This window comes from Coniophora puteana (genome assembly GCF_000271625.1).
Source record: "Coniophora puteana RWD-64-598 SS2 unplaced genomic scaffold CONPUscaffold_4, whole genome shotgun sequence".
NCBI lineage: Eukaryota > Fungi > Basidiomycota > Agaricomycetes > Boletales > Coniophoraceae > Coniophora > Coniophora puteana.
Window position 1 is genome coordinate 1353023 of NW_006913056.1, and position 13113 is coordinate 1366135.

The window sequence follows — 13113 nt, forward strand, 5'->3', positions numbered from 1 at the left end:
GTTTATTCAATGTTCTCCTGCTGTGCCTTGTTTCCGTGTTCTACTTGTTTCAGGCTCCTATTCTCTCTGCTTCTATCATGTACAGTATTACATTTCCTTCAACAAATCAAACACGGCTCTGGCTTCTTGCGATACTCGGAGTCTTCTTCTTCCCTTTCATGGCTTCAACAGCTCTCACCCACTTTCTTTTGCCTTGTTGTTATCTTGCATTCATTGCTATCTGAATGGACATCACACTTGTTTCCCTCCGGCAGCATCTTAGCTTGATCATCTGCTCACATTTGTCAGGGTCCTCCTTGTGTTTCCTGCGTGCATATACACACTTAGGTGAGCCAGATTTCTCTTATCGCTGCTCACACTATTAATACACCTTTTGGGACTGTCCCATGACAAGCCTTCCTTCCACAGACAGCAGTGCATGGGTATCAACGTGTTTGTGGATCCCCGGGCTGGTAAGGTGAGTGTACGGGCTGCCGCCAACGTGTTTGGCAAATGACCAGGAAGGCTTATGCTTGTTTACCTGATTTGTTATCCATTGCAGTCGCCTCAGGTACGCCAGCATGAATGCGTAGAATAACGCAGCCGTGATCTCTCCAAATAGCCCTGTACAGCGGAGATTAACTGTAAAAACAAACTACGGTGAGCATGAAACCTTCGTAGCATAAAGTTTAGAAGGCAGTGTGTTCTCTTTTTCATTTCATGGCTCATGCTGTGGCTTACAGCCGCAAAAATCTGACGTCTTGAGGCCTTTGCAAGGGACCCACCGCGTCTCAGGCTGAGACATATGCTGACCATCTCAGTTCTGCACAACTCAGCATATAAATAGGTGAGTGCTTGGGCTTATCTCTCTAGGTCGTCTGCATTCTAACTTCCTGCCTTCACTTCTATCTACATATTTTGCATGACGACTCACAACGGCCCTGGACAGCTTGGCGCTGCCGTCAAGGACTTTCAGGACAACAACAACTATGCCGCTGCTGAGGACGCTGCTTCCAACATCAACAATGAAGACGATCAGTGCTTCGTTCGCCCGTCTGATGTGGCACCATTGCCGGCGAGTGCTGACATGCTTCAGATTTGCAAGGTACGGTACTCTCATGTCTAGGCAATTTGATATTGACCTTATTGGGTTTAGTATTATCAAGACCTACAGGAGGAATATGGGGGAGTGTACAAAGCCCTTGCGGCTGCTAAGACTAAGATCGCGATCTTGTATGCACTGCTACTGGCAAAGGCTCGATGCAATTTTGATAAGGGACTCTCCCTGCGCACAATTGCAAACTCAAACAAGATACGCAGCGAGGGCGGCCAATATGGGGTTTGTGTTTGGCCTTGGCCCCACGATGGTATATTTCCGGTCTCTCCTCTTGCCCTCGCCATGGATCCCGGCAGCCCAGAACACTGGGAGGATGCAAACAAGATGGCTCTGGGCGCCATGGCTGAGTTGTACGCATTCCTCTCCCTCGAAATGCGCCCGTTGATGGAGAAGGAGCCCTCTTTTGCACAACTTGTATGCCTCATGCTTTATCTAGTACATTAATAGATCTAACCCTGTTCGCTCTAGTTTATTGACGGAATCAACTTGGCTTGGCGCCCCTACATGTCTCATTTGAGAGATGCCATGCCCACAATCGTTCCCGCTCTTACCGTTGACCAGAAACTCAGTCTTCTGAAGAGGGACATCAAGTCTAAGCACTACAATTGCGTCCCTCCCGTGTTCTATACGAATCCAGAGATACAAGATCCGAGCACGCTCCTCATGTCTGAGCCCATTGTTAAGGTGCAAAGCTGTTATCTTTGTCTATATTGGCCTCTTACCATCAGCGGCCTAGGTGATCATCATCAAGCTGTTCAGCAAATCTGGCCTGAGGTTTTGTTGCGTGCCCAGACCGCGAAGCAACACCAATGGTCACAAATGGGGTGTGAAGACCATCAGCACGCCGATGATTGCAAGTGGTGCAACCGATGTATGTCAATCTGAATTGCCCGTGACATGATACTGACTTTTTATCAGGTCCGCTATCTCCTTACTACCGATAATGAATACTCCACGCCCAGTTCTCCATCGGGAATCAACTACACATCTGACAGGGACTATCTTCTTGGGAAGCTAACGACATTGAACCCTAAATGGGTTCAGAAGGTCCAGGAGTTCTACAACTTCGAGATCTTTGGCATCCCGCCCTCTTCTGATGGGCCTGCTAATGCAGCTCCTGCTGCGAAACCAAATGCAGCACAGCAGCAGCAAGATGCAGAGCTGCAGCCGACAACAAGTCTGTCAGAGCAGATATGGGGAAATCATGAGTGCTGCTCGCAGAGCCATCGGCTGCACTGGGACCAAGTCCGAGAGCGCCGACTAGTGTTGTGCAGGGCCAGGTCTGAAGCCCTAAAGCCCTCAGGCCAAGCCCTATATAGGCCAAGCCCTGCCCGAGCCCTGGCTAGGGCTTTTGAGGGCCTAAGGCCTGGCCTGGGTTGTTGCAAAGCCCGAGCCCAGGGTCTAAGCCAGGGCCTGTAGCTAAATTTTTGAAAAATGTTGATATGACTGTACAATTACTCTAGTAACAAAAAGTTGTATAGCTTGAACTTAAGTATTAGATAGTGTACAATGTTTCTATTGACTGTGGGAAATTCTAATCAAAAGTGCGCTGTGTCCTAATCTAGCTATGGCATTATCTGACCCACTTGCCCTATTATTAGAATATAGCCTTGAGAGTTATGTTAGTGATTATGTGATGTTTGACTCAGCAGGTTACTAATGTCCTGAAGGCAGTTTTGGTGCAAACAGTGAAGCTGAAAATGCCTCAGCACCTTGGACTCAAGAGTTTCATGCTTACCTTGGCTCTGTGATGCCTCTTCCAAAAGAGATATCTATTATCCACCGGTGGGGTGTAAGTCATCTTGTTGTATCATATTCTATGACTCTAATCAGTGCTACAGTTGAATTTTCCTTTGTACCCTATTTGGGGATCATTTGCAAGCAGCTGCTTGTCTATTATGGCCTCTTCAGTGTCCAGTGAGTGTGCTTTTTCTGCAGCTGCTGAAATAATCACAAAAAGGTGCAATCACATTGGTGGAGATGTTGTTGAAGCTATTCAGGTGTTGATGACACTCAGCTGCCAGGAATTAATTTCCCATGAGCCAGGGCCATCCTCAGCAACTGAGTTATCCTTAGAGAAAGCTGAGGACAATGGTATTGATGAAATGACTGTTGAGAAGCATGATGATGGACTTGGAGACTTAATTTTAGGTATTTCAGACAATGAGAACCATTGGGATTTGGATGAATAAGTGTCTTTTACTACAGTAATTGTTGCAACACAATAAAAAGTCGATTTTGTCACTGTTTTTTACTGTCTGATCAATCCTGATAGCTTCATTGAGTAGAAAACTGACTGCTCCAATTTTTTATGTACATAGGAAGCAAAATACACGATTTTATAGTGAAAGCCCTGGCCTAGGCCAAAGCCAAGCCCAGGCCAAGCCCTGGCCCTACATCAGGGCCTGGCCTGGGTTTTTGCAAAGCCCGAGCCCTCAAAAGCCAGGCCAAAGCCAGGGCTTTCAGGCCAAGCCCGGCCCTGCACAACACTAGCGCCGACCTGTTGCGTTAGGCCCGCAAGCGCAGACGCCAATTTGGGCTGCTCAGGTTTGGCTTCAGCAAAGTGTTTGTCAAGACCACCGAATGCTGCGTCATTCTGATAGCAATGCTGGTGAATTGATCTCCGCAGTGGTTGCTGCTCGTGCACCCAACCCAGCTGTGGGTCATGTTCTTTTTCCTTTATTTTGATATTACATATTGACAGTGTTCGTCACAGCATCAACCTGCCTCCTCAGACCATGCAGAAGGCTCAGAGTCTGATTCTCCTGCCCAGGCCCGAAGGGCAGGTCGCCATGGTCCTGGAGCTAGAGTGCCTAGGAATGCTGAGTCTGATGCTATTACTACTCGTACTGGCATGTGTAGCAAGACACAGCTTCAAGGCTCAGAATAATTGTTTCTTCACTACTGCAGGTGTTTTCCTTGCTATGCATATCAAAAGTCGCTCCTCGTATCACAATCTAATGAAATACGTTATCTGATGTAACTACACTTGCAAGGATTCAATCAATTAGGCTTTCTGGAGTTTCTGCTTTGTGAATAAGGAGTCTTGTTGCACAGGCTTACATAATGACAGCTTCCTGATGCGGTCAAGATATTCAGAGTCCGATCATAACACCTCATAATGCAAAGTTTTCAGTGTTCACACGAATCGTCTCTTGCTCTTGATGTATCTATATCATGTCGCTCCACCTGTTCCTCCTCCTCCCTCAAGTCCATCAACGCTGGTTACAGCCTTCAGGTCTTTCGTGAGTCCTTTGATCCATTGTCGCTCCTCCTCTTGTCTCTTTTGCATTCGTTGTCACCTTCTTTGCCTGCTCCACATTTGTTTCCTGCGTCCTCCTACCCGCATCCTCTTTCCCTCCTATGTACTCTTGCTGTCCTTGTCTTGTGTGCTCGTCCCATTCATGTCCTGCATATTCCATCCCCTTGCCCTGTGTACTCACCCCGTTCTTGTCCTGCGTACTCACCCCATCCATGTCCTGTGTATTCGCCCCATCCGTTTCCTGCATATCCTCCCCTCTGTGTTGCATACTCTCCCTTCCTTCATTGTCCGTTTCCTTTCCATCTTCCTTGGCCTATCACCTTTCATTCTTGCCTTCGTCTCTTATTTCTATCGTAGTATACCTATCCATTACATGTAGTAGCATCACTTGTAACTTCGTATCTTAATGTAAATCTTCATGGCTACTCATTTTTCCACATGAAAACGCCGATGAAAATGACTAAGCACACCAAATGAGTATCTTAATGCATCTATTGAATTGAAGTCCATGGTAATGGTTGGCATGTATTTAGATACTGTAGTTTTTTGACCACAAGTTCGTCCCCTGTCCCCCATTTTCCTGCATACAGACTGCCCCAAGGTGGGTATGCACAGAATTACTGTGATTCTTTAAAGCATATAACCTACAGAGCTCATACAAGCACAAACCATGTACAAGGGTTAAACTCCAACTATTCTGCAACAATGGGAGACTGAGGGGCGCAAACTTGTGGTCAAAAAACTACAGTATGTTATAATGGAAGGGGGTGCATTAAGATGCGTAAAAACCCTCTAAGAATCCAGATGGCGAGGGCTGCATGATAATGTGTCATCACAATACATTTGCTTGACTAAATGCCGAGGTTGCCGTTAGAATAGCATCTTAACAACGCGAGGCACCATCGTAATTTTACCGCTCCCCATTAAGATGCATTCAAGATGCAGTCGGCATTAAGATGCATATAAATGCATCATAATGCAAATGGGGTTTTTCCGACATAGTATAGAATATTCCTCCATGCACACGCAGCAGAATCTTAATTTGAAAGTCCGGTGAGCTGCCATTGTATACATACAGTCGAGTCTCCAATAACCCATACTCTTCAGGAGATGCCAAAAGACATGGGTTATCGGAATTATGGGCTATGAGAAAAAGTTGAAAAAAGGGGGATAAAATGAGCCCAAAAATTCTATTAGCTTTCTATTCTATTTTCTAAACTATTCCGACGAGCTACGAGTAAAAAAGTCAGTGATTTTGGACGTCTCAAGCTGTTGTGATGCTTCAACCCTCATCTGACGTGTGAGGGAGGCAAGCATGACCTCGAGTTTTTGAGCGAGCATGCTGTCCATGTTGTCGAGGCACCGCCCAATTACAGCGGTGGCCTCGAGGACCTCCTTGCATGTAGGAGGAAGTTCAATTGGGCCATCCTCGTCATCTTCATCACGCGCTCCCTCTGCTCCCACACTCTCCTCGCCTCCCCTGCTCTCGACCATGACCATCTCCACGATCTCCGCATCCGACATCCTGGAAGCTAACCCCTGCTCCACCTCTGGGTTCAGGAGCTCCGTCAAGTCCATCCGATTCACTCTCTGGAGGGTTCCTGTTGCCTGCAGAGCATCAAGAGCCACCTCAACAACTTTCTTGGCATGCAGAAGAGGATCAGCATCGCCATCAAGAAGGGATGAGACTGGGACTGAGGGTTGAGAACGGGTGGGACTGGTAAACTCAGGTAAGATTTGAGCCTTCTTCCAGCAGTTCCGGAGGGTGGTGGTGTTGACCTGCCACCAATCAATATCAGCCAGCCGCATAGCCTGCAGCTGGTTGATGTCGTAGATGCTGCTTGGGGTGATGCCCTGGTCGTACCGGGCAATCGCGCGTTCGATGTAAGCAGCACGGTAGTGGGCCTTGAAGCACCTGATGATGCCTTGGTTGTTTGGCTGCACATGAGATGTCAGATTTGGCTCGAAGTTCTCGACGCGAATGTTCGTGAGACCAGCAGGGACAGCATGCCCAGAGAAGTTGTCCTGCAGCAACAAGACATGTCTCCCCTTCCGTCGCAGCTCCTCGTTCCAGTCCCTGATCCATTCTTGATATAGGACAGTTGTCATCCACACCTTCGGATTGTGTCGGTACAGGAAACCGTGTGCTGCTGCCGACTTCTTGTTGAATGCTCGAGGTTGGCGGTACTTCCCGATAACGAGAGGTTGCAGTTTGTCGGTGCCATCTGCGTTTGCTGTGAGGGCATATGTAAGCCGCAACTTCACCCCCTTCATCTCCTTGTTTGACAAACCGCGGTCAGGTGGCATCCTGAGCATTAAGTCAGTAAAATTTCTCAGCAATGCGAACTGCACTCACGCGTAGCAAAGGCCAGTTCCGCCCATGTTGTAAATATCCCGTGGCAAATAGCCCAACTCCTCTATCAGCCCCTGGACATGCCTCTGCTCTCTCTCGACAGTCTCCACGTCAGCTGAGGCTGCCTCACTGTGCCGCTTATATTCCTTGAGCCCCATCCTTGCTTTGTACTTCGTCAACCAGCCAGGACTCAGCGTGAGCCAGTCTTCTTCCGGGATTCCAAGTTCAGCTGCGAAAAAGTGCCACTTCTGTCGTATCACCTCCCTAGTGATGAGAATATTGTTGGTCATTGTGTCCTCTACCCACATGTCCAGCGCTTTCGTCACCTCTGGGTGTTCTGTCTGCCGTACGCGCTTGACATTGCGGTCAGCCACAGAGCTGTCATCCCACTCAGCCCACCACCTAGCCTCGTCCTTCACCCAGTCGGAGATGAGGGGCTGTGAGAATCTGATGTCGGGGTAGATGCCGTCGAAGTGAGTAGCTGTTGCCTTCTGCTTCATCTTTGTGTCTCTAATATGGTTCAGGACTTCAATGCGGATGACAAGAGTGGCCCTCTGATGCTTGCCAGTGTTGAACTGTGCAACAGGCACGGGCTTCTTAGGAGCTGTTGAGTTCTTGTTGCTCTGCGGTACGTGCTTCGTCTTTGACTTTGACTTCTTCTTCCCTGCCGTCTTACTCCCACCTGCTCCCAGCTCTTGTAGCTTCCGAACCAGCACCTTGCCTTCTTCATCAAGCCCCTGGAGCCCCTGGCTGTAGTCAGAGGCGTTTACAAGGACCTCAATGACCCGCTCCTCATCAACAAGGTTAGCTGGGCCATCAAGCCAGCTCTCGTCTTCTTCGGAAATTGGTTGACCGTGAGAAATGCGAGCCTCGAGCTCAGTTTTGCGCTGCTTGATGTTACTTCTAAGGGTGTCAAGGCCCTTCTTGAGTATTTCTACGTTGCTGTTGTTCACTTGCAAGGGAATTGGGTGGTGGAATGAGGGCGAACACGACCGAAAAAATGTGACGGTACAATTAAGGCTTACAAATGTACTTTAAAGGGTCCGAAAGCTACCGAAAAGTATGGGTTTTGCTGGCAAAATCTGTATGGGGTATTGGGTATCAGAGAGTTATGGGTTTTTGGACCCATTTGGGTGGGGACCAACTCGGGAGTAGCCCCATCGTATGGGTTATCGGCGAGTATGGGTTATCGGGGGCATGGGTTATTGGAGACTCGACTGTATGATGCGGGCATGGATCCAGGGATGCCCTTTAGGACCGTGTCTGATACTTTTTTTCCAGTGCCAAAAGCAGCATGGGGACATGTAACCGCTTTCGCGGGAACCCCGGGACCGGACCGCGGTTTGGCGCCGGACGTCACTTTATTCACCACCGTCATGTCTCAACCGGCGTGGATACACAGCATCCGACATCCATGGTTCCAGCAAGCAAGTAGAAAGCGACCCCTCAACGACGCCGGCGCAGACTCGCGCGATAGCAAGAGGCAATGCACTGACCTCGAGCGCGGTTTTGCCCATCTATACATTGGCAATCACACCAACCCCGTCCATTTACTTCCCAATCCTTCTCCTGCCGTTGAAATCATACCAGACTCCTCGGAACCAAGCACCATGGATCTCGACGACATGCCTGCGGTGGCCACGGAGGGTGCCATCCTTCCCAGTGAAGTCGAAGAACCCACGTCTCCTTTGACTGGCATTTCGGCAGATCCCTTGTCCACGCAGTCGCGAGTACAGCGTTCGTGGTCAGAACCAGAAAAAGATCGTGAGTCTACTCTAACTAGAGTCCAGCTCTATCATCTGAACAAGGCCTAGGCATTATAGTGACTAGTCTCGACGACTCGGACGAAGACGAGGATGAAAATGATGCAGGTGGCTTCAAGATATCATCTGCCGTATTAGAGCTCCTCCGCAACCCACCAGCCACGACGTTGATCCCGTTGCAGAGGGTGGATAAGGAGGATACAAGTAGGGCATTGATATTGTTTAAACCTGTGTCAGCAATCGTACCATCGCCTGACGAGTTGGTTGACGAGGACTCGTCAAGCCAGCCAGTAGTGGATTCGAATGCGATGGACATTGAGATGAACTGAGCCAAAGATTTACAAATCACAACATGTTTGATATTATCTGAGAGCACAAGGTCTAGAGCGGAGTTGGACAGGACATCTATGTATGTAAACAGCAAAATAGAAATAACACTGCAAGAACAACCCAAAATGAAGGGAAAGCATAGAATCAGTCAGGGAATTTGAGTCACATCAGAACAGAAGTTATCATGCACCCGCGCCCGGGAGGTGCTGGGCGTTATGACCTTGGAACGACATCATGCCCGTCGGCATCTCGCTGTTGGTTTGCTGAGAGTCTGTTTGATAGAGATCGTCAGAATAGTTGAGACGTTGTCTGTGGTGGCGCGCGTGAGCATGGGGATGCGGGACGTGATGCATCTGCATCGGAGGATAGGGTGAACGGAGTGTGACAGGAGCAACACCAGCGTCCTTGGAGGAAACCTGAGCTGATTGGGCAAGCGAGGAAGTGGTGGGGTTCGCCTGTGTATGCGCATGTGCGTGTGGTTGACGCTGCAGATGGGACGAATCAGTGTACGGCTGTAAGGGCTGGGGGGAAACGGAGGAAGGGTGCGGGTCAGGGACAGAGGGATAGGAGATCGCGAGTTCGGCGGACTCGGAGGTGGACTCGGGAAATGAAGTGGAGGGGTCAAGAAGCGCCTGGTTGGAAGAGGAAGTGTGAGGATGGTCGAGAGCCATGGGCTCCTGGGGAGGGGTAAGATGGTCGTCTGTGTCGTCAGCGTGCTCTAGGGAGTGAACTGGGCCGGGCCGGGCGAGCTTCTGTGCTGCTATCTCCTCTGCTGTAAGGAAGCGGCCACCGGGGCCCCGAGGACGACGCATAGCATGATTGTGGCGAGATTCATGCAGATAAGGCTGAAAGAGATGGGAAGATAAGACAGGGGAAAGGGATCAGGGTAAGAGAAGGATATACCTTGCGCTGGCGGGAGAGACGGTGGACCTCCTCGAGACGGGCGCGGGCGACACGGCGCTTAAGGATGCGAAAGTACTGTTTCGCATTTACATAGAGGGGCTCCTCGTCGACTGTGTTTTCCTCGTGAGGTGGCTGTTGCTGTTGTTGCTGCTGGTGGTGTTGGTGATGCTGCTGGTGATGCTGTTGCTGCTGGTGATGGTGGTGGTGGAGGTGATGCTGAGGTTGCTGGTGGTGGTGTGCATTGTGGTGGTGGGTGTGGAGAAAAAGGTCCTCTGAGGGTGTGGAGGGAGCGGGTGAGTTTGGGAACTGGACCTGGTTGGTGCCGCGGTAGACGTTGACGGCGTAGAGGTCTGTCTGGTTGTATTGGAGATTCGGATAAGCGGGGGAGAGCAGCTGATCGACGCCGTCGTCCATTGATTGGCTAAGACACAACGTCCACCGCTGCCACTGCATGTCACGCTCGTCCAATCCCCTCCCTTGTCACACAACGTCACATTAAACTCCCCCGCCCACCAGTCACCAAATCAACAGACGCGTGCCTCGCGCGACTCAGCCACACGCGCGATGGAAGCACAACTGTCAGTACCCAATTCTCCAATAAATCCCAGTAAAATATAACAAATAATTTACAGGAAATCTCTCAAGGTCGTCGACCTCAAGGGCATTCTTTCCAGGTCCTCTGTCCAAGTCCCGGCTAGAGCTACAAAAAGTGAGCTGATTGCCAAAATCACTCAGAGTCCAGAGGCCATCGCCGTCTTCCACCAGCTTCACTCCCAGTCCGGCGACTCTGTACCCCTTGTTCCAGACCCAGAGGCAAGCTATCCTGCTATTTCTCCACGCGTCTTCTTCTCATCCGACGCGTCCACAGCCAACAGCCGTCCCCACTTTTCCCACTCCCGACCCTACCACTACCACTACAAATCCAGCAAGTCCACCTAAAGCGAAACCCGCGTCTTCAGTGAGACTACTACTTCTTCCTTCCTTGCTCCAGTCTGACACTCTACAGGCAGCCGCTCCGCAGCCTACTTCCCAGCCATCAGCCGAGGGTAATGAGGACCTTGAGAAACGAAAGGCTCGGGCAGCTCGCTTCAATATCCCTCTGGTAGAGAAGCCAGCACCTAAAGCAGCATCGAAGCCAGCACCCAAGTCAGCCAAGAAGACTACTATAACTCCTGCCGAGGTCTGTCGTCTCTTTTCGCTGTCGTTTCCCCGAATGTATTCTAACGCACGACATGTAGGATACGGAGAAACTCAAGGCTCGCGCAGAAAGATTCGGCCAGTCCGTCAAGAATGACACGACTACTGCCAAAGCTGGTCAGAAGCGCAGCTCGCCCACAGAACCAGCTGATGCTGAAGAACTCGAGAGAAGAAAGAAGCGCGCCGAGCGTTTTGGTCTTGTACGTCACTCTGCCTTTCCTGGCACTTGGTCATACGCTTACCATTCATCACGGTTGCTCAGAACGCTAGTTAAACTGTGGAAAGATGTCCACGTCTGTAATTTAACGCCCATCCGCTAGAGGACCCTCGAGACGCTCTGTTATGACAAGTGTTGATAATCCATCCATAATTATTTGACTGCTAGCCCAAGTGATGAGGTATGAGAGCAAGGGTTCCGTGAACTTGATGGTCTGCTGTTGGCGACTGAAGGCGCGAGGGGCGTGGAGAAGTGCGCCGCCAATGGGTCCGAGGCAAGCGATGATATGACCAAATATTAATTGTGCATATGTCCGTGAGATGCCGTCCCCTCGATACCCTCCACCCAGGGTTACAGCGTTACTTCCTTGCACGCCCTTTGCCCAGCACCGGCCAACGGGCGCATCGACATATCATTCGACACAGCCAGCGAACTGAGGTGTACTCACTCCCGACAGATAAATACTCAGGAGACTCACCTTCTGCGTTCCAAGTCATTCAGGCTTCCATTGACTTTAATTCACCATGTCCTCAGCGCCTGAGCCCCTCCAGACTCGGTTTGCCCAGTTTGGGTATCCCCCTGACGTGGGCCCATGGACCTATCACGCCCTCTCCGAGCCCAAGCTTAGCCACGAGCTAGAGCGGCTCTCTTTCGCCAAGAAGATCGGCTCTGTTAGCTGTGTCTCGTGCCAGCCTTGCCCGAATCCGAATGAGAAGAGCCAAGACCGGTACGTTGTAGAGGAATGGCCCCTATCCAATGGCACATGGACCCTCGCTGCTGTCTTTGATGGTAATCGTCTATCTCAATATGACCAAAGTCTATATCCTTATACCCCTCAGGACACGGTGGTGCGGATACTGCAGAATATGTCGTCACCACTTACCCTGGTATCCTCAAGGGGATGTTAACCACCGCACTTGCCGCTGGCACTCTTGAACCTGCGGCTGTTTCCCACCTTCTCGCCAACTCGGTCAAGGGCATCGATGATTCCATCACCCAGGATCTACTCGACCTCTTTCCTGGAGGAGAAGAGGCTGTGTTAAAGCTTTCCGACGATCAAATTTCTGCGGTCATAAATGATCACGAGTCTGGCGGCAAGAACAATGCCAAAGTCATCCGTTGTCTCCGTGGCACTACAGCGCTGGTCTCGCTTGTTGATCCAGGAGCAAAGAACCTCTGGGTAGCCAGCTTGGGCGACTGTCAGGCAGGTGAGTACCTTCAGCCTCGTAGCTACCTTTAGCCCACTGAATTTGGTTTGTAGTGTTGGGCACAAAATCCTCATCAGGACAGCTCGATGCGTCTCTGCTGAGTGCGAACCACAACGGAGCTGAGAAATCCGAGGTGGACAGGATTAGGTCTGAGCATCCCGGCGAGGAGGAAGTCGTGCTTAGAGACCGAGTGCTCGGGGCCATCGCCGTCACAAGAGGTAAAAATACGCTTGCTTCTCCTATCTTATGGTGATAGTGACTGGATTGTTTTATTCCAGCCATCGGAGACCACCTCTTCAAATTGCCAAGGGTCTACACGCAACGCATTTTCGAGAATTGCAAGCCTGGCTTCAGGCTTTCTACACCACTACCCGATTTCCTAGGCCGCAACAAGACGCCGCCTTACCTTTCGGCTGTGCCTGATGTTCAACACGTCGCCCTTAGCGCTGACTCGGTTCAACGTTTCCTGATGTTATGTTCTGACGGTCTCACAGATCTGTACCGGTACAGCGTTAACCAGCAGATTTCCACTTTGCAACAAGTGGCCGACAGAGTTGTTGAACAGCTCACGTCGGAGAAGGCTTCGGGTGCGGATAACAAGGCTCTGGCACTCTTGCGCGACGCATTCGGCGGTGACGATGATGACTGCGTGTCCCAGCTGTTGACCGTGGAGATGACATCTCGATGGATAGATGACACGACAATTTTGATCCTACCGCTTTAAACCACATCGCGGTCGCATTCTCGATCCATATCCATCTATTTAGGTCGTGTAATCTTATGT

General features: G+C 50.3%; 7 protein-coding genes across 7 annotated transcripts; 5 read left to right on the forward strand and 2 right to left on the reverse strand.

Annotated features, from left to right (window-relative positions):
- Positions 1 to 901: 901 nt before the first annotated feature.
- Positions 902 to 2459, forward strand: CONPUDRAFT_152028 (uncharacterized protein; the record flags this gene model as incomplete). The annotated part of the gene is made up of 6 exons (XM_007768681.1): positions 902 to 1084; positions 1136 to 1510; positions 1565 to 1780; positions 1833 to 1967; positions 2015 to 2341; positions 2400 to 2459. The coding sequence occupies 6 exons, from the start codon at positions 902 to 904 to the stop codon at positions 2457 to 2459; spliced, it is 1296 nt and encodes a 431-aa protein (XP_007766871.1).
- Positions 2460 to 2952: 493 nt separating this feature from the next.
- On the forward strand, positions 2953 to 3102 carry CONPUDRAFT_15850 (uncharacterized protein; the record flags this gene model as incomplete). The annotated part of the gene is made up of 1 exon (XM_007768075.1): positions 2953 to 3102. A coding segment is annotated over one exon (150 nt), but the record flags the coding sequence as incomplete, so codon positions are not given.
- Positions 3103 to 5576: 2474 nt separating this feature from the next.
- On the reverse strand, positions 5577 to 7001 carry CONPUDRAFT_52866 (DDE-domain-containing protein; the record flags this gene model as incomplete). The annotated part of the gene is made up of 2 exons (XM_007768180.1): positions 5577 to 6632; positions 6792 to 7001. The coding sequence occupies 2 exons, from the start codon at positions 6999 to 7001 to the stop codon at positions 5577 to 5579; spliced, it is 1266 nt and encodes a 421-aa protein (XP_007766370.1).
- Positions 7002 to 8087: 1086 nt separating this feature from the next.
- CONPUDRAFT_164004 (uncharacterized protein) lies at positions 8088 to 8924 on the forward strand (the record flags this gene model as incomplete). Its single annotated transcript, XM_007768682.1, has 2 exons — positions 8088 to 8475; positions 8526 to 8924. 2 exons carry the CDS (start codon positions 8088 to 8090, stop codon positions 8801 to 8803), a joined length of 666 nt encoding a protein of 221 aa, XP_007766872.1. The 3' UTR covers positions 8804 to 8924.
- Positions 8925 to 9553: 629 nt separating this feature from the next.
- Positions 9554 to 10121, reverse strand: CONPUDRAFT_52407 (uncharacterized protein; the record flags this gene model as incomplete). Its single annotated transcript, XM_007768148.1, has 2 exons — positions 9554 to 9649; positions 9708 to 10121. Coding segments are annotated over 2 exons (510 nt in total), but the record flags the coding sequence as incomplete, so codon positions are not given.
- A 150-nt stretch (positions 10122 to 10271) lies between these two features.
- Positions 10272 to 11285, forward strand: CONPUDRAFT_164006 (uncharacterized protein; the record flags this gene model as incomplete). Its single annotated transcript, XM_007768683.1, has 6 exons — positions 10272 to 10285; positions 10340 to 10520; positions 10576 to 10665; positions 10714 to 10887; positions 10946 to 11104; positions 11167 to 11285. 6 exons carry the CDS (start codon positions 10272 to 10274, stop codon positions 11176 to 11178), a joined length of 630 nt encoding a protein of 209 aa, XP_007766873.1. The 3' UTR covers positions 11179 to 11285.
- A 289-nt stretch (positions 11286 to 11574) lies between these two features.
- Positions 11575 to 13074, forward strand: CONPUDRAFT_101460 (protein serine threonine phosphatase 2C). The gene is made up of 4 exons (XM_007768684.1): positions 11575 to 11910; positions 11961 to 12329; positions 12383 to 12547; positions 12608 to 13074. The coding sequence occupies exons 1-4, from the start codon at positions 11646 to 11648 to the stop codon at positions 13051 to 13053; spliced, it is 1245 nt and encodes a 414-aa protein (XP_007766874.1). The 5' UTR covers positions 11575 to 11645; the 3' UTR covers positions 13054 to 13074.
- Positions 13075 to 13113: the final 39 nt, after the last annotated feature.